This window comes from Fundulus heteroclitus, chromosome 19 (genome assembly GCF_011125445.2).
Source record: "Fundulus heteroclitus isolate FHET01 chromosome 19, MU-UCD_Fhet_4.1, whole genome shotgun sequence".
NCBI classification, from domain to species: domain Eukaryota; kingdom Metazoa; phylum Chordata; class Actinopteri; order Cyprinodontiformes; family Fundulidae; genus Fundulus; species Fundulus heteroclitus.
In genome coordinates, this window is record NC_046379.1 from 19,607,377 (window position 1) to 19,632,622 (window position 25,246).

At 41.7% G+C, this 25,246-nt stretch overlaps 1 protein-coding gene and 1 non-coding gene across 4 annotated transcripts; both read left to right on the forward strand.

Annotated features, from left to right (window-relative positions):
• Positions 1–5,270: 5,270 nt before the first annotated feature.
• atg9a (ATG9 autophagy related 9 homolog A (S. cerevisiae)) lies at positions 5,271–20,630 on the forward strand. Of its 3 annotated transcripts, XM_036150708.1 has the most exons (21): positions 5,271–5,495; positions 5,775–5,827; positions 7,374–7,525; positions 7,642–7,685; positions 7,797–7,861; positions 7,973–8,122; positions 9,083–9,224; positions 9,350–9,490; positions 9,589–9,709; positions 9,856–10,031; positions 10,119–10,241; positions 10,622–10,809; positions 12,103–12,256; positions 12,459–12,638; positions 12,724–12,936; positions 13,046–13,269; positions 14,158–14,275; positions 14,371–14,565; positions 14,596–14,635; positions 19,156–19,304; positions 19,412–20,630. In XM_036150708.1, exons 3-21 carry the CDS (start codon positions 7,423–7,425, stop codon positions 19,418–19,420), a joined length of 2,535 nt encoding a protein of 844 aa, XP_036006601.1. In that variant the 5' UTR covers positions 5,271–5,495; positions 5,775–5,827; positions 7,374–7,422; the 3' UTR covers positions 19,421–20,630. The 3 variants fall into 3 exon arrangements, with proteins under 3 accessions (XP_036006601.1, XP_012736489.2, XP_012736488.2); XM_012881035.3 differs by having other exon boundaries at positions 14,371–14,635; XM_012881034.3 differs by having other exon boundaries at positions 5,271–5,490; positions 14,371–14,635.
• Positions 20,631–21,821: 1,191 nt separating this feature from the next.
• On the forward strand, positions 21,822–21,894 carry trnak-uuu. Its single transcript has one exon. It is a non-coding gene; the product is annotated as a tRNA-Lys (tRNA).
• Positions 21,895–25,246: the final 3,352 nt, after the last annotated feature.

Consider the following 25,246-nt stretch of genomic DNA (forward strand, 5'->3'; position numbering starts at 1 on the left):
TGCACTGCCCTCTCTCCCTCCCTTTGCCCCAGTTGTCCACCAGTGTCCCATAGTGCTGCCCCATAGATGGTAATGTTTTGGTTGGTTTAATTTGGACATATTCACTCATGCACATTGAGATGACTAATTTTAGTGACATCACACATCATCCTGTAATTAGTTTATTCTTAAAATAAATATTTGTAAACCATTTAACGTGTCCTTTCCTATTTTCTTCCCTCATATCCTCTCAGACATGCTGTGGCAAAAGATATGTGAAAAATCTAATGTTTTGGACCCTTTGGCTTGCCACACTAATAACCTTAGGTTTCATTTCTACATCCTGAAAGGGAGCTGGTATAGAAGTGGTTTCCATCTGCAAACATAGCTGCATGTATTTGTCAGTTACACAGCTAAACAATGAAGGAAGAAAAATTTTGTCTTAACGGGATAAAAACATCCAGGACAACCAGACTTTGGGAGGCTGGCTGTCAGGGTGCCCAACCCAGCCAGGAAAGAGTTTAGGTTGAAACAAGAAGAGTGTGTGAGGAAAAGATACATGGTGTTCATCCCTGGAGTGTCAGACACAGAAAGGTAAAGAGAGAACAAATAAAAGTGACAGTAGGAAAACACAATTACAGGAAAGAGTCCCCAGCTGCCACATTAAAGTATCACCTAGGCCTCTCCTGACTTTGAAAAATAAGGTTACAGGCTTTTGAGCTCACTCTGGAAGCTTCTTTCGTGGAAAAGGAACCTGAAAGCTCATTTTACTCCTTAAAAGGTCTTTAATGACAGACTTTAGTAATAAAGACGTTTCACCTACTATAGATAATTATGGATTTTGCAATTGATGGAAAGTGAAAAGAGCAAAGGAAAAAATGCTTTTTGAGCTTGCTTTGAAAGTTAGTTTTTTTATTATTTTCAAAGCATTTCAATTTGTGTGGGACGACATTCAGTCGACATGAAAGAATTAAAACACGAACACGTCTTGCCCCTTATTATTTAATATTTAATATTTAATATTAAATTAGGTTACTTTTGCATACGACCACCAGGGGGAATTTGGTAATTAGACGAGTTTTAGTAGGATTGATACTTTATGCATGTCATAAAACAATATCTCAAAAACTTAATATTATAAGTGGATGAGTATTTTTCTAATCATTCTGTTTTTTCCATTAATAATTAAAACATTTTCTTTGAAAGGAAAGGCGTTACTAAAATATGTATATTTGTGACTGTCCCTCTGTAACAAATTTTGGATTGTTTAACTTTATTCACATGAAAGTGTAACAGCTCAGTCTGCCTAAAAGGTACCAGCATTCAAACTGAAAACTAACAACGATTAAAACTTGTTTTTTTACGGTAAACGGTGCGACGTGAGCTGCGTACCTGCAAAGCGATTCCATACCTGTTTTGTTATATGCACCAAAGGGCTCAATCTGATTAAACTGCTTTGGGAAGATGATGTCATCCTGATTCTCTAATCCGACAGGCACCCCCACATGCCACACCCTGCCCCCCGCCCGCACCACCCATGGCTTTTAGAGCAGCATGACAGTCATTGAACCAAAGCACCTCGCAGAACGACCCCCATAATTCCCAACAGGCAGCGGGGTAATTCAATCAGCCAGCTATATAGACTGCAGCAACGCACACATGCTTATGCACTCACCCAGACATATGAGATCAGAATTACTCTAGTCTATTGTGAGCACATAAAAGAAAGCATTAATCTGTAAAATAAAAGTAGCTAAAATAGACAACAAGATGTAGTACTTTGGAATAAGTGTTTAGATTTTATTGGCTGTAACAACAAGAAAACCCCACTGGATGTACTTGATTAAAGCCTAATCCTGATCCGAATGGATTAAATTCCCCAAATCAGTATTTAAGTGGATTACACAGGCTAACCACCCAACTCAAGACACCTCAGCTGTTTTTTTTTCCCCCTCTAATAAATTTTCTTGAAGAGAAATAATGAGAATATGATATCTAAGCATGTGTGAGAAACGTGCTGATGTATTCCTAAAGATCGACGCCTTGTCATTCAAGGTTCGTGTAGCGAGGCCAATCAATAAAATCCTCAAGTTTAATTCTCAAAGGTAAAAAACACTTTCAGTCATCAGCATCAACAGTGCAGCAGCGATACAGCGAGCAAAGCCTAGCAGTTTCTCAGCAGGTTTAACACTCAGATATCCATCAAGGCAGAGAACAAGGCTTTTGTGCTTGGATTTACCTCCTGGACCTCGTTAACTCTACAGTCATCTAAACATGCACAACACAGACAAAGATGCCAGGCCAGATTTAGCTTTGTGACTTTATGTCGTTTAATTCCAGGAGTCGCTACAAACTTGACTTTATGGTCTTGGAGATTTTTTTAAAAGAGAAATAAGTACTTATTTCAGGCATTTGCAGTGGTCTCAAGATTATTCACACAAATCAGCAGATAATTGAAGTGGAAGGAAAATTATATGGGATTTTCAGCTTTTTTTTTCTTTTTACAAACAAGAAATTTGTTGGCATTTGCCTCCCTTTGGTCTGCTGCTCCCTAAATAAGATCCAGTGCAACCACAAATGACCTAATCAGTAGAGACTACCCGTGTGTGATCGAATATCAGCAAAACCACAGCAGTGGTGAGGCCTAGGAGGTTTATTAGCGAACATTAGTGAACAATGTCATGAAGACCAATAAATGCAACAAAAAAGATCAGAGACAAAGCTGCAAAGAAAAGTTTAAAGAAGGTTAAATACAAAATAAAAAAAACACTTTATAAGTTGTGAACATCTCACTCCACAGCGCAGTTTTGTAGGAAACCGGAGAACAGAAATCCATTGTTGAAAGAAAGCCACACTGCCTCCACTCTGAAAACATGGAAGTGTCCATGGAGAGGATTTTCTTCAGCAGGAAGATGATTGGAGTAGATGGGAAGAAGGATGGAGCTAAACAAAGGGCAGTCCTGAAAGAAACCCAAACATGTTAGAGGATCCAAAAAGACTTGGGACTGGGATGAAGTCTCATCTTCCAGTAAGGCAATGATCCCAAACATACATGAAAATTCCCTCATGTTCTTCTTCCACTTTACAGATATACACAATTTTGTGTTAGTCTATCACATAAAATGTTATTGAAATGAATTGAAGTGTGTGGGTGTAACACATTAAAATGTTAAAAAGTTGAAGAGATGTGAATACTTTTGCAAGGTAATATACTTATCTCACTTCATGGGAAAACTCATTTCTTATTGAGAAAAAGCATAACACGATCAGTATATGTTGTCCAAATACGACATGTCATGGTCTAATGTTGTGACTCCCTTCTTTGTCAGCCTTAGGAGAACCCTTCAACCAGTCTATTGTTTGTAAAAGCATCAAAACATCACCATTGAACAAGTTAAACATAGACACTTTGACAATAAAGAGAGATGCATACATTTTTTAATACTTTATTATAATTTTTTTTACAATAATAACATAATATAATGATAGATTTATTTAATTAATCTAACATTAATTAAACGAGACAAATAGAATGCATTTAAATGGGATATTTTATTAATTACAATAAAAATAATCACTTGTATTTTTGCTCTTTTTACTAGGTCTGATGACTTTCCAATTGGCAGCTTTAGAAACCATTGCTCTAATGGCTAGTCTCAAGTTCTATAACTTTAAATAAAGGCATCCAACAAGAAATGAATATTTATTCTAATGCCTATGAATAAAATACCTTTTACAGTTTTTATTGATTGCTTTGACCTGTTTGAAGAAACTGGCAACCTCTCAGTTTTCATCATCACCATCTCAGCAGAGTAAAAGACACCTCTTGCAAATGAGTTAACCCATTCTCATTGGTTTGACACATTTTCCCCGCCCTTTAGCAAAATAGTTGATGTCATTCATGCAGTTCAAACTCCATTGCTTTAGCTGTGGTAGCAAAACAGAAACCATATGTTCCAAGCTCTTAGAAACTTCTTGATCAGAATGAAATCACTGAAGCGCCTGATTGACACCTCTTTACACAATTTTTCAATTTGCAATCAGTCTGCAGGCTTTACGTAAAAGGTGCCATGTTGTGTGTTGTTCTTTGCAAGCATGGATGGTCTAAGGCAGATGAGAGGCAGAGTAAGAGGTAGATGGCTCAGGGGAAGAAGATTATGAGGAAGAGGAATCCGTGGCTCAAGTTACAGATGAAATTCAGGCAACTATGATTGATCATGTGGTAAATCATGGCCTTTCACTTAGAGGGGCTGGACAAAGAGTCCAATCTGTTCTCAATAGAAACACGGTTGCATCCATCGTAAGACTTTTTTGACTGGAGAACAGGTAATGTTGCTATACAGTATATACAGATAAATCTCTATATATTCCTATAGAGGAATTCTTCAGTGCATGGAGATGGAAGGTATATCACCGCCCTATGAGCCGATGCCCTTGCTCAATGCAATGACTGCTGCTGCCCATGATATAGATGCAGAGGCATGTCAAGGATGGATCAGGCATGCAAGAAGATTTTTTCCCTGGGTGCATCACAATGGAAAATATTGAGTGTGATGGAGATGAAGCCATGTGGCCTGTTCGTCAAGAGAGAAGAGACAGACAGCTTGAGTATCTTCTGTTGGAATATTTCATTTGTAGCCACAATCTGGGAAAAAAAAGAATGAATAAGCAATAAAATTTGGATCACAGCATATCTGATTCTGCATCCATTTTTTGCAAAAAGGCAAATTTGACTACACATGACACTGACATGTAAGCTGCATACAGTCTTTGGCTAAAATGACCAGCAATGCTGCACTGATTCACATTGAGTGTGGTATTTTATATGTTGTTGCCCCTTGTGTAATGAATGATTGGAAGGGCTCAAACATTTGTGTGCAGGTTGTGTTGAGGGCAAAATTTGCTTTTGGTTCGTATTTTAAATGGATCCTTTTGCAAACAAAATTTGTAATTTTGACCATTTTTGCCACTGTTAAGGCCTCTGCGTTAACTTTTTTAAAAATGTGGGTTTTGAGTTGACTGCTGCGTCAAAGCAATCTATAAAAACTGTAACTGGGATTGTCGGGAAAATTTTGTTTACATTTACTGCATCATCGTTCATCCTGGCAAATGTCACTTTGAAGGTGTTGTAGTACTGCCAAGTAACCAGGTGGTGGTGCTAGATACTCATATCAGATGATTCAAAGCAGCGCAAAGGGCGAGGGACCAGGGAGAGCCCGCCTTTGTACAAATCTGATTGGCTACTGCTGATTTTTCGCCTCAGAGATACTCTATTGTGATTGGACGATGTTTCTGCTGGTTAGCTGCGATAGACGTCACACTGCTAGGTGTTTCGAAAATGAAACTGGCTTGTGCCTGACTTCTAAAGGGAGCCGTGAGAGAATGACAATTACAGCAAGTCATCGGACACAAAATCAAGCGGAATATCACATTTAGACCCGAACTCGAGGGGAACCAGGGGGGGGCGTTTGGACTTCATGCTACGGGAACCGATAGGGGGACATGTTTTTGGTGAGGTAGGCAGGCCTGCGCTGTCAAAACACGACAACACACCGTAGCCTAGTGTTGTTTCTCATTAAAAACCTAACACTGTGTCAAACAACTCATCGCTTGTTTGGGATATTTTAAGTACAACGTAGCTGATACCTGCTCGGCCTATTGCTCAATATGGTCATTTCCGTCAAACCTTCGTTGTCCTATCCACCAATAAACAGGCAGTTTTAGAGAGAAGACCCATTCTTTTATATTTATGTCGCATCTTTCTCAAGCGTCTCATATCTTTCTTGATATTGCAGGGGATGTTGACTAGCCTCCAGAAGAGGATGGACCACATTTGGCTGGAATGGATGTAAGTCTAATTGTAAGTCGTTTGGTTATGTGTTTTTTAATGGGTTTTTTTCTTACCTGCTTTGAATATTATGAGAGGTCTACCGTGTTTTGTCGGCGTGCTCATACGTTTCCTGTTACAGGATGTCAGTCTACCTGCTTTACAGACTTCCCAACAGAACAGAGCCAACCCCCCTCCTTACATCGCAGCATGGGATGAAATGCTGTTTCATTGTGGGCTATTTAAAGCTGAATCTCAGTGGGATCATGTCAGTGCTTTTATGGTCAAATATTTTAATTGCCGTTTTATTTATTTGTTGTTGTTTTTTTTTTTTTTTTTGCCTCATTAGTCTTTTTTTCTTTTAAAATGCTTTAAGGGAACCCCTCACGACAGATTCTGCTCGTTCGCCATGCTTTGCAAGACAAAAAAGGAAACTTGCGTTGGCAATTGAAAGTGCAGGTTGTTCAGGGTGGCTGGTGAGAACTGGGCGGAACAAGATGAGATTCGATATGAAAAGTGAAAGCAGTCAGTTGAGTTGGTTTGGGTATCTGATCAGGATGTGTCCTGGGCGCCTCCCTTTGGAGGTTTTCTGGGCACGCCCCACTGAGAGGAGACCCCGGGGAAGACCCAGACTCGACAGAGAGACTATAGAACCTGTCTGGGCTTGGGAACGCTGTGGAAAGACGATAGATGGATGGATGGATGGATTATGATACGCTTGATTTAAAAATAACAAAACAACACATAATATCAAAGAACAGACACAAAGATTTTGAAACAAAAATGTTTAACGTGAGCTAAAGGGTTAAACTTTATACAGCTTGCCTACCAGGTTGTCCCTGGTAGCCATTTAAAGGTTTTACCTTAATAGGAGTGATTGATGCAGCTGTTTTACTTTCCACAGCTTGACTGTCTGGATCTATATATTTTTTTATGACCAGAAATATTCCCAAACAGCCACATCAGTCATTTTCTCCAAGTGTGAGGGGGAAAAAATGCCCCGGCCTTCTTTCAGCCTGCTGGCCGACAGTGTCCAGTAGGAGAGAGAGGGGCAGAGCGGGGTTTCGCCTTGTTCAATTTAAAAAAGAAAAACCCACTCTGGTTCTTTCTCTGGCGTCTCATTAAACAGGCTTTAAACCTTGTTGTCAGCAAAAATTCTGCTTCCAAGTTGCTGTTTTCAAAACAAATGTCTTCCTTCTTTTTAATTAATTAGCATCTGAGACTTAAACACTGCAAAAACGGAACTAAAAATAAGTAATATTGTCTTGAAATAAGTGTATCTGTCCTTGGTTCGAGCAGGTAAATAAGATGATCTGCCAATGGAATAAGACTTTTGCACTTGAAATAAGAACAATTCATCTCCATCATCTTATTTCAAGTGCAGTATATCTAATTATCTTATTTTAGGGGTAGAAATACTCATTCCATTGGCAGATATTCTTATTTATCTGCTCAAATCTAGGATAAAACACTAATTTTAAGAAAATTTTTCTTATTTTTAGATCCATTTTTGCAGTGAATGTCTTCCCTTTTCTTTGACACTTTCCCTTTTTCGTTACTTCTCCAGGCTCCAGGCAGCAGAGGCTTCTTTGTGAGACTAAACCAGCCCTACCACCATGGCGCACTTTGAGACCGAGTACCAGCGCCTGGAGGCGTCCTACAGCGACTCTCCTCCTGGCGAGGAGAACCTGCTGATGCACGTGCCTGAGGGAAGCAAATGTACGGCCCAGATCCCAAGCACACGATTAATGCAGCATATTATGCACTTAAACCCTTTTTCATGTCACCGAACACGTTTTATTAGTTTGAAATTCCTCTCTTTGTTTCTTTTTCAGCCCAGTGGCACCACATAGAAAACCTGGACTTGTTTTTTCAAAGAATATCCTTTTTTTCCCTTCCTCCTTTAAGAACTTGTGCACTGTGCTGAGAATACAAACACAAATAATATCTGACATCTGATGCTGCGCAATTTGTCCTTAATTTTCATCACGTCTATAACCTGCACCAGAAGAATGGCTTCACCTGCATGCTGCTGGGAGAGATCTTTGAGCTGGTGTACGTATCCCACCCACCATACCTTTCTCTAAAATTTTAACTAGCACTGTGTAGCGCGCCTCACAGTTTTGTTTGAACCCCGTGCATTTCGTCTTCCCTCCGTCTCCACAGACAGCTGCTGTTTGTGGTCGGTTTCACAGTTTTTCTGGCCAACTGCGTGGATTATGACGTCCTCTTCGCCAACAAGTTTGTAAATCACACAGATTCATCCAAAGTCACGTTACCGGATGCGATCCTCCCAATGGATGTCTGCAGCGCCCAGTGAGTATCATCATGTCCACGTTACACCGCTCTGCGTACGGCGTTTCCACACTTTGTCACGTTACAACCAAAAGCTTCAACGTATTCTGGTGCGACTTGCCGTGGTTGGCCAATACAGAATTGTGCGTACTTGGGAAGTGGAAGGAAAAGGATGCGCCGTTTTCGGTGTGTTTATAAATGAAGAAAAAACTACAAAGTTCATTGATATTAAGCCCCCTTTATTCACAAAGTCGGTGGCCTGCACAGCCGACCGAAAAAGTTAGCTTTGCAAACTCATATCCCACAAAGAAAAATATTAGCGCCGCAGCCGTTGAGCTGTAGATGAATGGAGAAATTTGAGGAAGCTAACCGCTGAGCAACGGCTGTCCCTCCGTCTGTGTAACACGTGTTCAGACTAAAGGTGCTGCAAACATTTTTCACATGTTATCATCATGTTTTAACAAGGTTTTGAACAAATTTGCATAAAATTAGCACCATATAAAACAGATTAGGTGAATATATGACAATTTAATAACTTCCGAGCGCGCAGTGAGATATATATATATATATATATAATATATATAATATCTGTTATTATTAGCAAAAATGGCAGATATGAATATGTTGTCGTGAACGTTATCGTAGTTACAGTTATCAAAACCAATAAAATGGACAATAACCACTCCACAGACAATTTCGAAACTTAGCTTGAATGATAATGTGATGAGCAAAACTTTAGCTCCGCTGTCATCTATTTTCATAGTATTGTGATATCATGCTCACCGCTCCTCAACATAAAATCCGGCGTGACCAGTTCCCTTCCAGAGTTACCTAGTTAGTCAGCCGTGGCTCGTTTGTATTCCTAAACCTTTTTGTTTCTTCCGTTTCACAATGACGTGCTGCTCTGGGCTGGTCCACCAGACAAACCGTGTGGACAGATTTTTGTCTCGTCATAATAAAAGTGGACCGTTTCTTTCTCAGTATCAGAGACAACACGTTTGTGATATTTCTGCTGATCATCTCGGGGGTGTTCTGGCTCCATCGACTGGTCAAATTCCTCTACAACGTCTGCTGTTACTGGGAGATCAGATCCTTCTACATCAACGCCCTGAAGATGACCATGGTGAGGCAGTTTGTCGTCTCCTCTGACTGATGCTCACTGTGTTGACACCAAATACAGCCACTGATGTTTATCGCGGCTACAGACATTAAAGCCTGACCTGTGACTTTTTGTTCTCGCCCTTTTAGTCAGAGCTCCCGTACGTGACGTGGCAGGAAGTTCAGGCCAGGATCATCGAGATCCAGAAGGAGCACCAGATCTGCATTCATAAGAAAGAGCTGACGGAGCTCGACATCTACCACCGCATCCTCCGCTTTAAGAACTACATGGTGTGCACATTTGTCACTTCACAATATGGAAACCATTCGTTTCCAAGCAATCAAACGCGGTAACCTCATCCTGAACATGTCTCCCTGTACTTCTCAAGGTTGCTATGGTGAACAAGTCCCTCCTTCCCGTGCGGTTTCGGCTCCCCGCGCTCGGAGACTCTGTGTTTTACACCCGGGGACTCAAGTACAACTTTGAGCTCATCTTCTTTTGGGGACCAGGTGCACGAAGCGTTTATTTCAACATGCCTTTTGCATTTTGGTCCAATATGGACGAACTGCAGTTTGCTTACATGCAATCTTCCAACAAACGGCTTTCAATTCCTGCTGAAGCTTTTGTATTGTGGCTTTCCCTTCATCTCACGTAGGCTCCCTCTTTGAGAACGAGTGGAGCCTGAAGCCAGAGTACAAGAGAGGCGGTAACAGGCTGGAGCTCGCCGACAGGCTGGCCTCTCGCATCCTGTGGATCGGCGTTGCCAACCTGCTCCTGTGTCCGGTCATCCTGGTGTGGCAGATTCTGTACGCCTTCTTTAGCTACACTGAGGTAAAATGACTGCGACACCCACGCTAGCTAAAGTCGCTCGTCCTCGCCGTGCATGACAGTTGTTCGTTTTACGTTTTGTGCGCGAAGGTAATCAAGCGAGAGCCCGGATCTCTGGGGGCAAGGTGCTGGTCGCTTTATGGTCGATGTTACCTGCGTCATTTCAACGAGCTGGACCATGAGCTCATGTCCCGCCTCAGTAAAGGATACAAGGTCGGTGCATCGCCTGATCCCCTCAAATGAAAAGTCTGAAGCCATTTTTACAGTTATTATTGCTATATTACTATTACTACTATAGTAATTACTATTACTATTTTAAATTTTTAGAGCAGTCATTCCCGATCCTTGTCCCTCAGGCCCGCTGTCCTTCATGTTTTAGATGTTTCTCTTCTGCACCTGATTTAAATGATGCCGTTCCCTCCTCAGCATTCCTGTCCATCGCCCATTATTAGGTTAGGCCCCATGTGCAGCAACCTGCAAACAATCAGGACCAGGGTTTGGAATCGCTGCTTCACAGCGAAGAAAAAGGCGTGGAGTGAAGTTAATGATTAATCCCGTCCTCCTCCTCCTCCGTTGTTTGTCTTTGTATCCAGGCTGCATCCAAGTACATGAACTGCTTCCTTTCTCCACTGCTGACGGTGGTTGCCAAGAACGTGGCGTTCTTCGCCGGCTCCCTCTTGGCCGTTCTCATCGCCCTGACCATCTACGACGAGGACGTTCTGGCGGTGGAACATGTTCTCTCGTCCATCACGCTGCTCGGAGTCTGCATCACAGTCTGTCGGTGAGAGTCACTGAAGTGAGCCTGTTCGAACGCACACAGTTACCTGTTTTAGTTTTACGCCATTAACCGTTATTGATGGATGGACGGTGCTTTGCAAAGGTTTATTGTGAAACTTTGATGAGAACTTTTACAAAAAACGCAGTTCCCCCCCTCCCCCCCCCCCCCCCCCCCCCCCCCCCCCAATTTCACATGTTTTTGAGTAAAGGTTATAATTTATAATTGGGATATTCTCTAAGATTGCAAAGTGAGAAATCTGGAGGGTATTCCACAGAGTGGATCACGGTGCGACCCCCACGTTAGGCATCCTTGTTAGAGAACATTAGTTAAACAAACAGCGTCACAAAGACCAAGGAACACAGCAGACAAGCGCAGAATAAAGTTTAAACCAGAGTAAAGGTACAAAACACCTTAAAATGGAAAGGGTACGGCCCAATTAAAAATCTGCTGTGACCAGACCGTGGCGTCCATCTAATATGACAGTCTGAGCAAAGGAGAGGAGTAATTGTGGAGGAGATGACGAGGTCCACAAGCTTGGTGGGAAAATCTATCTACAGGACAAACGATTACTTCTGCGTTCCACGAGAAAAGTGCGTGAACTTCAGCCTGAATACACCCTTTCCCATCGTCAAACAAGCTGGTGGCTGCAGCATGCTGTTGGGACGATTTTCTGCCAATTTACTGGTTTAGGTCATGCTATATGCCTGTGTTGCAATGTCCTATTCCAAGCATAATTTAAAATGAGAATCTTTGAAAATGACTTGAAACATTTGTGTTTACGGGTTCTCTGCTTCCGTTTTAACTTGGCTTAAGCTAGACAGTTGGTCTGCAGATGTGCAAAGTTGGTAGCGTCCTAAAAGTCTGGTTTAGCTGATTGTTGTGCACGATCACCTAGCATTGCATTAAAATGCAGCGAAGTTTGTGCTTTGTGACGTGACAGAATGTAAAAGAGCTTGCTAGCAGGTGTACGGACATCTGGATGAATTTGGGTCCTAACAGGGAAAAAAAACGTACTGAGAGAAAAGAGGAAAGGAGTTATTTCAGTAAGTCTGCTTTGTGCTTTGGCATCTTCAGCAAACGGAAACCCAAATGAAACGATGAATAAAACTAAGACGGTTTTCTTTATTATAACTAATCAGCCAAGGCACCGCGTTACGGGGAGAAACTCTTTATCTGTTGTTTTTATTTAAGTTAGTCTGGCATGGCATCTGTTGACGCCTCAGTCCTGTTTTTTTTTTTTATTTTTTTTTTTATGGAACCTACTAATCTTTTCCTCCCGTTTGTCTCTCTCTCCAGGTCATTTATTCCTGATAAACACATGGTGTTCTGTCCTGAGCAGCTGCTGCGGGTCATCCTGGCCCACATCCACTACATGCCTGACCACTGGCAGGGCAATGCGCACCGATACGAGACCCGAGACCAGTTCTCCCAGCTCTTTCAGTACAAGGCTGTGAGTGAGAAATAATCCCTATGATTGGATGTCCGGTGTCAGAACTCACTGATCCCACAGTAGGATGTAGGGTGTTCTGGCTCAAGGACACGTTTTGTTTTTCTGCTCCAGAGTTTGATCTGATGCTATTTGGGTTTCAGGTGAGAAACTTTTACCGTGTTCCCAGATTTACTCATCTACCTCCTTGTTTCCTCCCTTCCAGGTATTTATTCTCGAGGAGCTGCTGAGTCCCGTGGTGACTCCCATCATTCTCATCTTCTGCTTGCGGAGGAAGTCCCTGGAGATCATTGATTTCTTCAGGAATTTCACGGTGGAGGTGGTTGGGGTGGGCGACACCTGCTCTTTCGCCCAGATGGACGTCAGGCAGCATGGACACCCCGCGGTGAGGCCCGGCCTGACACACCTTCGCAGTCCTCGCCGGCGAGACAAACCGATTAAAATTGCCGTTCGATCTCAAACCCCTGCAGTGGATGTCGGAGGGGAAGACGGAGGCCTCCATCTACCAGCAGGCCGAGGACGGGAAAACGGAGTTGTCGCTGATGCACTTCGCCATCACCAACCCGCACTGGCAGCCCCCGCGGGAGACGACGCACTTCATCAGCCAGCTGAAGGAGAGAGTCCACAGGGAGGCTGCGGGGGCCTCCTCTGACACACATCCGCTCTCCTTGTCAGAGTCTGAAGTAGGGCCATTAACAAAGCGTTATCTCTGTGGTCACGTCTGATCTCGCCGCGGTTAATAATCAATTTGCTCTTTTGCCCCTTTTTTTTTTTTTTTTCTCCAACCTGCAGCCGAGGAGTCTTGTTGCGAACATCCTGGCGGGCCCCTCCACCCTGGCGTCCGTCCATTTTGCCTGCGACAGCTCTTTGACCAACAGCGGCGTTCCTGAAATGCCCGGTGGCGCCGCCGCCTTGCGCTCTCTCTCGCCGATCAGCGGCAGCCTTCACCTGAGAGGCAGTCTGAGCGCGGCTCACAGAGCGAGCGGCTTCACCGGTAGAACGATGACGGGGTCGGGGTGAGCGAACGATCGTTTTCAGACTCGTTTCCAAAAACGGCTCAGAAAGGCTGATGTTTACAGCGAAAGGTGTTTTACACCCCTCCCAACGTTTCCACATTCTGCCATATTACACACTGCAAAAACGGATCTAAAAATAAGTACAATTTTCTTAAAATTAGTGTATCTGTCCTTGATTTGAGCAGGTAAATAAGATGATCTGCCAATGGACCCCTAAAATAAGATAATTAGACATCCTGCGCTTGAAATAAGATGATGGAGATGAATTGTTCCTATTTTAAGTGCAAAAATCTTATTCCATTGGCAAATAATCTTATTTACCTGCTCAAATCAAGAACAGATACACTCATTTTAAGAAAATTGTACTTATTTTATGTTCAGTTTTTGCAGTGCAATGAGAAACTGCAAGGTATTCTAATGGCTTTTTATGTGGGAGACCTTCACGAAGTGGTGGATAACTCTGAAATGGAAACAAAAATACTTAATTTATTTTAGAAGACAAAGCAGGAAAGTATTCTGTTTTTCAGCAACTTCACTGCAAAAAACGGAACTAAAAATAAGTGAAATTTTCTTAAAGTGAATGTATCTGTCGTTGATTTGAACAGGTAAATAAGATGATCTGCCAATGGGATGAGAGTTTCGCACTTAAAATAGGAACAATTCATCTCCATCATCTTATTTCAAGTGCAGGATGTCTAATTATCTTGTTTCAGGGGTCAAAATACTCGTTCCATTGGCAGATAATGTCATTTACCTGCTCAAATCAAGGACAAAAACACAAATTATAAGAACATTTTACTTATTTTTAGATCCGTTTTTACAGTGTTGGCCTTTTTTTCCCTCATTTACGTCTTACTTTTGTCCCCCTTTATTCGCTCGGTCCTGAAGAACTGATGCCCGAACTGTGAGCTCAGGCAGCAGCGCCTGGGAGGGTCAGCTTACGAGTCTAGTCCTGTCAGAGTACGCCTCCACCGAAATGAGCATTCACGCTCTTTACATGCACGAGGTAAATCCGTACGCCTGTCCGTGTTCAGACGCATCATTATGAATCCATTGTCTCAGTCCGTTTTCACTCTGAGCTGTTTTTTCTGCCCCACAAAGCTCCACAAGCAGCAGTCCCGCGGCGACCTGTCGCGTCACACGTGGCACCGGCAGGAGAGCGACGAAAGCAGCGACAGCATCCCCGACGAAGTGCGCAGCGAGCCCAACGCCCGCTCCCGACACGTCCCGCGCTCGCACACCTTCCCGACCACGCTGACGAGTCCCGGTGCCGGGTCCGCCTCAGCCGCCAGCGGCACCGCCGCGGGCCGGGATGGGGCGGGGCCACAGAGCAGCAGTCAGAGGCGCCACAGTGGACCCGCCGCAGGTGTGTGTCGTCATCCACGGTTCCTTCTTACAGTGGCCAACCACTGAGCTATATAATACACTGGAGTGCTAATTTTGCCGAAAAACTGAAGTCACTGGCCGCCATCTTGCTACTCCCTACTCTCACAGAATCTCATAGGATTTGGTTGCAACAACAAGCAGTTTTCTGGCTGTGTGAAAACGTTTCATAGGTAATTCTACAGTCAGTGGATGTACTAACACTATTAACTACTAGGAAATTAGGTGCTGAAATATTTTACATGTTATTCATATTAAATATATATATCACTGATTCTTGAGAGTCGGGACAAAACATGTCCCACATAGAAAAGTCTAATTTATAGCCAAAAATAATAAATTCATCATAATTGACATACTTACAAAGTTAAATCTAAAGGAATAGTATATATCTATCGGATTTTTAGAATAAACCTTTTTATCTTTTTGGGGAAAATTTGTTTAAATGTATGGTCTTTGGTTAGAAGGTCCATGTTATTTTACTTGTCCTCAGCAAGAGGTCACAATATTAACATCCCAAAAAACTTTAAAAAAGCTCTAAAATTGTGAAACCATAAATATCAAATAAAAAATAAGGGGTATTAATATAAAAAACAATGCATGAAGTAAACATCAAACAATATTTTCCATAAAAATCTGTCTATTAAAGTTGTGTCCTCAGTTTCTGTCAACTCCGTCAGATTTTTTCATAAAGCTCTTTAAATCAGGAAATGGCATGGTCAGCTATATCTCTGAGGACCCCTTTTCATCTCCCTGCCTGTGGTGAATGCAGCATTACCACACATACTCTGGTACATTTTAAATTTTTTAGACAAACAATGTCAATATTCCTATGGTCACAGCTGCTCCATGTCAATACCGTCTTTCTGTTGAGATACTTTTTTAAACCATCCATCCATCCATTTTCCGAACCGCTTTATCCCTCATGGGGTCACGGGGGTTGCTGGTGCCTATCTCCAGCGTTCACTGGGCGAGAGGCGGGGTACACCCTGGCCAGTCTGTCGCAGGGCAACACAGAGAGACAAACAGGACAAACAACCATTCACACACACACTCACACCTAAGGACAATTTGGAGAAGCTAATTAACCTAACAGTCATGTTTTTGGTCTGTGGGAGGAAGCCGGAGTACCCGGAGAGAACCCACGCATGCACAGGGAGAACATGCAAACTCCATGCAGAAAGACCCAGGGGTGTACTCGAACCCAGGACCTTCTTGCTGCAAGGCAACAGCGCTAACCACTGCGCCACTGTGCAGCAATTTAGTGTGGTTATTGGGACAGCTAGCAACTGAGGAAAAAGTACCTAGCTGCAGTGTACAATACATGTTTTGGAGGGAAAATACATGCCCTTACGTCAACTCCGTCAGACGTCAACTCCGTCAGTTTCTACTGCTGACGGAGTTGACCTGTAAGCTGACGGAGTTGACAAAACCACCAATTACCTCTAATGTGCGAATATAATATTATTTGTGAATATAGTGAAGGGTTAAACTGATATTTCAGGGTTTTATTTACACATAAATGCACATACATAGCATGCATTACATTATTTAACCATACGCATCTGACTTCTAGAGAATGGGCAAGCAGTGGTCTGCTTATTATTGTTACATGTAACTTTGCCAGCACTTTAATATATATATTTATTTATATATGTAGAGACAGAGATAGAGAAATGAGAAGCCTGTGTGTAGATTTTCACAACATCTGGTTATGAAAACTACATACTGCACCTAGAGGATTTTACATCCATCCATTCATCCATCAGTCAATCAATCATCCATCCATCCATCCATCCATCCATCCATCCATCTTCTGATCCGCTTAAACCCTCATAGGGTCGCGGGGTTTTCAATCAATCATATCAAGTAAATAAAAATCAGATTCTATAGTCTTATTCAAGTACATTTTTCTTTATTTCAATTTGTATTGTAGAAAAAATGGCCGGACAGAAATTGTCACTTGAGGAGTAAAGGAGAAGAAATAGAGAGTACCAACAAAAGAGAAGAGAAAAATTAAACAGTGACCAAGAGAGCAAGCATGCTATGAAAGAGAAGGAAAGACAAAGATGGAAGAAGAGAGTTAAAGACAAAAAAGTAATACAAATAGACGAGATGGGAGAGAGGACAAAAAAGAATTGGAGAAAGTATTGGAGAGAGGCACAGAAAAGGTCCAGAGAAAAAACATCCAATGAAGATGCAGTGCTGAAGGCACACAACCCACCAGATAGTCCGCAAGATCAGCATACTCCAGAATACAACGCCAGACACAGCAGATAGTCTCTCAGACAGGAAAGGGGGAGAAATAAAACGAGAAAAAGGCATTCAAGAGAAATAAAAATATATCGAACGGTTTTACACACACACACACACACACACACACCACTTTAAAGTAAATGGGTACTTACAAAAGAGGAAAGGAAAAGAAGAACAGGTGGATGAGAAGATGGAGAGCAGGAAGTGGTATAGGGGAGGCAGATGAAAACAGAAGGAAAGGAGGGCCCCTAGTTTCCCTTATTGTTTTATTGATAGTTGCAAACGGTATAATTTATAATAGTTAAAAACGTTGTATGTGCAATATGTGTTTTATAGTTTGCTTTACAGTAAGTTAAATACTCTAATAACAAGGAGTATTTTTAGTAGTAGTGTTCAAAGAGCAAATCTGTTCAATAATCAGCAATGCGCACATTTTTTGTCAACACCGTCAGATCTTCATCAACAGTGTTGGATGTATGTTTTTGTTAATTTTTTAAGAGAAAAAATATTCTTCCTTCAGTTTATGTTGTTTTTGTAATAAAGAACCATCTGATCTACATCCTCTTATATTTTATTTATTTAAGGAATTTGTTTTTACAATATTAAAATTAAAATCAAAGTTTAAAAATGCAAATATTTAGAAATCAGAGTTTTCAAAATAGTGTGAAATCATAACTAAGTTTATATATTGTATTTTGTTTTTTACATAGAGTAATTAAACATTATTATAATATACTTCAGAACTTCAGATTCTTGTATGATTGGAAGAATTAAAATTATATACTTTTTAGTGTGTCTGACGGAGTTGACAAAAATCCAGTTCTGAAGGGAAACATGTTTATTTGTTAAAAATTTGTTTTTATTTAGAACCTGTTCATTTACATGGTTAAATAGCTAAGACCTTTATCTGCAGAAACATGTAACTCTAATTGATATAGTGTGTATTTTTAAAAATATTTTTTTTAAACGTGTTTTGTCCCAACTCTCAAGAATCAGTGATATATATGTGTGTGTGTGTGTATATATATGTATATGTATATGTGGTGTGTGTATATATATATATATATATATATATATATATATATATATATATATATATATATATATATATATATATATATATATATATATATATATATATATATGTATACATATATACATATATATATACATATATATATATGTATATATGTTTTTGTATATTGTTATTTATATATTTAAAAATGTTAAATACATATATTTAAATGAATAAAATGCTAAATATTTCAGCACATGACTTTCTCAGTACTTGATAGTTTTAGTACATAACATAAAAGTACATGGCATTTGACATTTTAAAAGTCTTAAGCCCCTCCTGAACATGACAAAATCCTCGTTATTCCATGCTGTAGCGCAAATATTCCCTAGTTACTGGGGGAAATAGGGAGTACCAATATGGCGGCTGGTGGCTTCAAAGCGACTCGTTCAAACAGCAGCCGATTAGCACTCCAGTGTATTATATAGCTCAGTGTGGCCAACGAGCGGAGCGAAAAAGATTGTAATGTGACACTTTCTGAAGTGTAGAACCTTCATGCAGCACTTTTTTTCTTTTTTTTTTTTTGGAGCACAGCTTGCAAATCCAGTAATAGGTTTTTGCATGTTGTCTTACTGAGCTGACAAATCTGGGTCTCCGCTGATCGTCTCAGCGCTTCCCACCTTCCCGTGTGGAAAAGATGCGATCACAGAAAAGAGCGCAGCTCGAAAAGCCATTCAAAGACAAAGTGCTACATTCACAAAGCGCTAGAGCAGCTTTTTGTGCTAGTTTTGTCCACTTGTGATTAACTGGAAACAGACTGAAATCTGTTACAAGAGGAAGCATCAGCAGATCATATCACACCAGAGGGGAAGTGCACCACAGTTGGGCTCCTAGCTGTTCCTTTTTGGCTATGATCTATGTTTCTCGCGAGATGCCTCTCGACATGATTTGATGCTGATGTGCTGAAAAAAAGTTGAGGATGTCTTTATTTGGGAAACAGATACCAAAGTACAACTTTCCAAGATGCTCAACATTCCTCATTTTAACGCAAGGGCAAGGATGCGAGGGTTCTCATAAAAAAAAGTACTTTATTCTCAATTTTTTATTATTTTTTTTATTCTCACAATAAAAAAGCGTAGCTTGCAGCTTTGACCGGTGCATTGCAGTCAGTTCTCATTTAGCATGTCTTTTTTTTTTTTTCCAACTACCTTCTCTTTGCTTCTGCTTTTAAGACCCTTTCGGTGCCGGTGCTGCAAAGGTTGTGAGGACGCCGCTTGTGCCAATGGGTGGATGGGCTGAGGACGGTAAAGCATCATCGAGACATCAGGAGCCTCTACAGGAGGAAACCTCGGAGGACGAGCTGCCTCCTCACATACAAAAGGTAATAATAATAATAATAATAAATGTGTGGCAAAAGTCAGCCGTGTCATTTTTCTTCAAATTGTGCTGCCTTTTTGACGCATTTGTCTTATTTTTGTCTCGCTTTAGGTTACATAAGCCATATGAAGAAGTACTATCACAGAGCACTCATCCTCATCCTTCTCCATACCTGCACTTTGGTCTTCGCCGAGGCGTGAAAACAGAAGTGTGCCGCAGGGTTTATCAGAACCCCTTTAAACTTTTCAGAATTCAGCTGGATGCGTTGATGTTAATAAATGCAGCTGGACGTTAACAACCCGCGGACTTTTCTGTTCAAACAGGCTGAAACTGTACCGGTCACAGGAGGACATGCAGGGTCCAGTTATTCACTATAGCAAATGTCACTAAACATTTTCTGATGTCATATGAGTACAAAATGAAAGTCATTGTGTTATTGCGACATAGGGGGAAAAAAATGTAAAAACTCAGGACTGCAGGAAGTATCTAACTGTAATCCAGACCTCGTTCTTAATTGCTTTCTCTTTTTATAAAAAATCAGTTGCCTAAATCCATGATTTAAAAAACTACAATGGAATGATACAGGCATCACCAGGGTTTAATGTGTGTGTATATATGTTCCTGTACTAAACAGCAGGAAGATGAGCATCGTTTGGATATTTCAAACTCTTTGGACAAGTGTGTTTGCACAATTTAATTTTTTCCCTAAAATGATTGAAGAGTTAAATGTGGTTTAATTGGAGCAGATTTATGATCGTTCGGAATAATTCTTTATACAGAGCAGCAGCCGTCTCCGTGAACATACGCACATTAGAGATAATTATCAGGTTATTCCACATTAAACAATCCTTAAGCCAGTACTGTGGGTTATATGATGAATTGTGTTAATGTTCTGACCTGATGTGACCCAACGTATCTTCTTTTTCTTTATGAGGTCGTAAACGCATTTAAACTATTTTAAACAAGATCACATCATACAGTAGAACCTTGCATGGCTGTTCTGTCTCCTTAACATTTTGGAAATACGATAAAATAATAATTGCACTTTAATCATTTGTTTTAATGCCTCGGGTGTTTCTGTGTGGATTGTTTTTATATGCCTTTGTACATTTTAAGTTATTTCATGCATCAAAGGGATTGTGCCATGATGAGTGACTGCTTTGGACTAAGTATGTGTGCCTAATGTGCACCGGCATTGAAAAAGAACCACTGTAAGATGTATAGATGATGGTAAAATTAACTAATAACAGTTGATTTATGTTTTATAAATCCTGTATAGTAACGGTTTGTATAGTTGTAAATGAATCTATTAAAGACACATCAATTACTCTGTGTGCCTCCTTAAACATTTGTTCGCAGTTGATTACGTGTGGGCTGCAAAGCTAGTAGCTACGTAGCCAGTGGCGGTTCTAGACCAAATTTACCTGGGGTGGCCTAGGTGGGGCCTTTGTTTTTTTTCACAGGGGCACATAAAATAGTGAAAAAAATAATAAAACAGGCAATATTTAATTGTTTAATAATATTAAGTGAGCCACTTATGGCTCTGGATCTGCAGGTTTCAGACAACAGACTAGCAATTTAAAATTGCTAGTCTGTTGTCTGCAATCTGATGGACCAGTCTGGGTTTGCCAAGCAAGAGGGGTTCTGACTTTATAGTGCCAAGTGTAAAGTTTGGTAGCGGGAAGATTCTGGCGTTAGTGTAATTGGTCTTGGCGCCCCTTAGTTGGAGTAAATAGAACTGAATGCTTCAGCTTAGCCTACCAAGACATTTTGGACAACTCCATGCTCCTGACTTTGTGGGAAGACTTTGGAGATGGGCCCTTCCTCTTCCAACATGATTGGGCACCGGTACACAAAGCCAGGACATGGATGAGAGTTTGGTGTGGATGACCTTGATTGGCCTGCACCCAACAGAATACCTGTGGGATGAATTAGAGCGGAGACCGAGAGCCAGGGCGGCTTGTCCAACATCAGTGTATGACCTCACAAATGCACTTCAGGAAGAATGATCAAAAATTCCCATAAGCACTCCAGAACCTTGTGGACAGCCTTCCCAGAAGACTCGAAACTGTCTGTTGGAGAAGATTCTCAGTCATCCAGGTCATGATCGATCCAAAAAAATAAATCTACTTGCGAATCTAAGCTCTAACGAGGCCTTTCTTGTAGATTTATACCGCTTGGAACGCCACACTACTCCAGACATTTTTGAATTGTGACATTGTGGCATTGTGACATTGTGAATTTCTCCAATGTGAGATCAATAAAGCCTATCTTAAAGCCCATCTTATCTTATTGAGAAAGCTTCCTGGATGGGAAGCGAAACCATCTTCAGCTTCAGAATAGAAGTCCAGTTGTTTTGTTTTGTAACCTTTTTTTGTTGTTGAAACTGCCATTGTTACAAAGGGTGGACCCAGTGGATCAACAATTTGAATTTTACTTAAATTCATGTGAGTCAAAAGCTACATTAAAGACGTCGTATACTACGAGATTTTTCTTGATTCTGTTTTTGCTCTCAGTCAGAGCCCGGATAGCTCAGTCGGTAGAGCATCAGACTTTTAATCTGAGGGTCCAGGGTTCAAGTCCCTGTTCGGGCGGTAATATTTTTAAGTTTTTGGCACAAAATGAAGTTCCTTTTCAGTTTGGATCGACTTCACTGACATCGGGTATTCTCACAGACGCTATTCATCTAGTTCCCCCACCATATACTGGCCCGCTCATACCAACGCACCTCAGTCACGTGAGTTAGCAACTCTCCTCCAATGAGCTTCGCCCCTCTACGTTCTCACGTTGAATCGTTCAGCCGTTCTCGTGCCGCCTCACAACCGACCACCGAGCTCACTTTGGAGGTCAGCCAATCAGGGCGAAACCCTTCCAGGAAAAACGGTACGAAGTCGCGAGTTCGATCCCACCCGTCGACGTGTTGGGTTTTAATCGAAAAGTCCCCCACATTTGAAGTTTAAATGTTATTGAAAATAATTTATCGAATTTTTTTAACAATATTTTTAAATGATTTGTGCAAACAAGCGAAAAATAAATAAATAAATGTCCGCAATGTGGTACTTACCTGTAAACTGCATTGCATTGCTTTTTGGTTGCTTTATGCAAAGCTATGCTCAAGGTGTGTGACGCAAGGAAAAGAGCAGCAGAAATTCAGCAACTTAAAACAGTTAAAAACATTAGTTATACAGACAGATTTCCCCTTAAAGATGATTTTCAACTGATCATTTTCTTGAGCTGACGCTTACCTATTCCTAAAACAGCTGTATTATCTGCTAAAAACATTTCTCGATGTGACATCGTCCGTCCGTCCGTCTTCTTCTGCTTATCCGGGGTCGGGTCGCGGGGGTAGCAGCTTCAGTAGGGAGGCCCAGACGTCCCTCTCCCCAGCCACTTGGGCCAGCTCCTCAGGAGGAATCCCAAGGCGTTCCCAGGCCAGCCGGGAGACATAGTCCCTCCAGCGTGTCCTGGGTCTTCCCCTGGGCCTCCTCCTGGTAGGACGTGCCTGGAACACCTCTCCAGGGAGGCGTCCAGGAGGCATCCTGACCAGATGCCCGAGCCACCTCAACTGGCTCCTCTCGACGTGGAGGAGCAGCGGCTCTACTCTGAGTCCTCCCCGGATGACTGAGCTCCTCACCCTATCTCTAAGGGAGAGCCCAGACACACTACGGAGAAAACTCATTTCAGCCGCTTGTATCCGGGATCTCGTTCTTTCGGTCACGACCGAAAGCTCGTGACCATAGATGAGGGTAGGAACGTAGATCGACCGGTAAATCGAGAGCTTCGCCTTTTGGCTCAGCTCTCTCTTCACCAGAATGGATCGGTACAGTGCCCGCTTCACAGCAGACGCTGCACCAATCCGCCTGTCGATCTCCCGCTCCATCTTCCCCTCATTCGTGAACAAGACCCCAAGATACTTGAACTCCTCCACTAGGGGCAGGACATCCTCCCCAACCCGGAGAAGGCACTCTACCCTTTTCCGGTTCAAGACCATGGTCTTGGATTTGGAGGCACTGATTTTCATCCCGGCCGCTTCGCACTCGGCTGCAAACCGCTCCAGTGAGAGCTGTAGATCACGCCCTGATGAAGCCAATAGGACCACATCATCCGCGAATAGCAGAGACGCAATCCTAAGGCCACCAAAACGGATCCCCTCAACACCTTGGCTGCGCCTAGAAATTCTGTCCATAAAAGTTATGAACAGAATCGGTGACAAAGGGCAACCTTGGCGGAGTCCAACTCTCACCGGAAACGAGTCCGACTTACTGCCGGCAATGCGGACCAGACTCTGACACCGGTCGTACAGAGACCTGACAGCCCTTATTAAAGGGTCCGGTACTCCATACTCCTGGAGTACCCCCCACAGGATCCCTCGGGGGACACGGTCGAATGCCTTCTCCAGATCCACAAAGCACATGTAGACTGGTTGGGCAAACTCCCATGCCCCCTCCAGGATCCTGCTGAGGGTGTAGAGCTGATCCAGTGTTCCACGGCCAGGACGAAAACCACACTGCTCTTCCTGAATCCCAGATTCGACTATCCGACGGACCCTCCTTTCCAGAACCCCTGAATAGACCTTTCCAGGGAGGCTTAAGAGTGTGATTCCTCTTCGATGTGACATGACGTATTCAAATCTCTTTGCACATGAAAGTTTCTGCATAACTAATAAGAACAGGAAATATGCAGCAGGATATAATTGTTTAATAATTTAGCATATAATATAAAGGTGTGCATTGTCAGGGGAGTTTAATTGGTCATGTTTTTCAATCTTTCTCCAGTTTAATATGATAATCTGAAATCTGCCTTTTTTTGTTCCATTCTCTTTACTCTGAAACCCCTGAATAAAATTCACCCCAGCCAGTCAGCTTCAGAAGTCACCCAATTAATAAGCAGAGTTTGCGTCTATAAGTATATTTTAGTATAAATACAGCTGTGCTGTTCAGACATTTGAGTGTTGAAATCCTACTGAGCAGTGTTCAGGCCACTGTCCAAAAACAGAAACAGTATGGCAAAGCTACAAACCTGCCACCACATGAAGGCGCTCTGGCCATGAAAAGCAAAACAGAACGTTTTAGACATTATGTTTAAGGGGAAACTGACACAGCTCGTCACCCTGAACACGTTCAGGTGATGAAACCTGCTGGTGGCAGCATCATGCTGTGGGGAAACTTTACTTTAGCAAGTTTATAGACGCTGTTCAGTGCTAATGAGCGCATGGATTGGGGCTAAATGGAGGGCAGTCTAGGGGGGAAAAATGTCTTAGGCTCCAAAAAGACACATTACAAATAGGTTTAAGGTGCAATTTCAGTTAAAGGAGGTTCTACCAAGAACGGATTCTTCTTTTTTTTGTTTGTAACATATCTAAAAAAACAAAAAAAACAAAGACATGTCATTCTCTTCAACATCGCAATTTTTCACCATTTAGTGCTGGTCAACTGCTGAAAGAAAAAAATAACTCAATAGAATAGCCTTTATCAAACATTGCAGGGATGTGAACACTATGCAAGACACTAGTTTTTTTAATTCAGTGGAGTTTTTATTTTCTTAGATGCAGATTTGTAACTTTTACATAGAAACAAAAGAAGGAGAAACTGCAAATACCAGACGTTTTACAGAAAGTAGCTGCAAATGATAGCAGAAAGACAGAACTTGAGCATGTATAAGAGTCGGTATTAACTCTGGTATTTAGTTTTTATTGTTTATGATGGCCTTTCTGATAAAGCTCTTTCTCTGCTGTTTTAGGACTGACTTTAGATTAGATTAGTTTTGTTTTCCATTACTAAAAACTGTGTGCAATTCTGACTTTGCCACTCTCATGCCCAAACTTCTCCATTGCAGGACAATAAAGGAAATTCTTCTCTTTTTCTTTCCACAGTGACACCGTTTTCAGGTCATAAGGAGAACCGCTACCTTTCATGTTTTTTGGGATTGAGGAAATGGAAACAATTC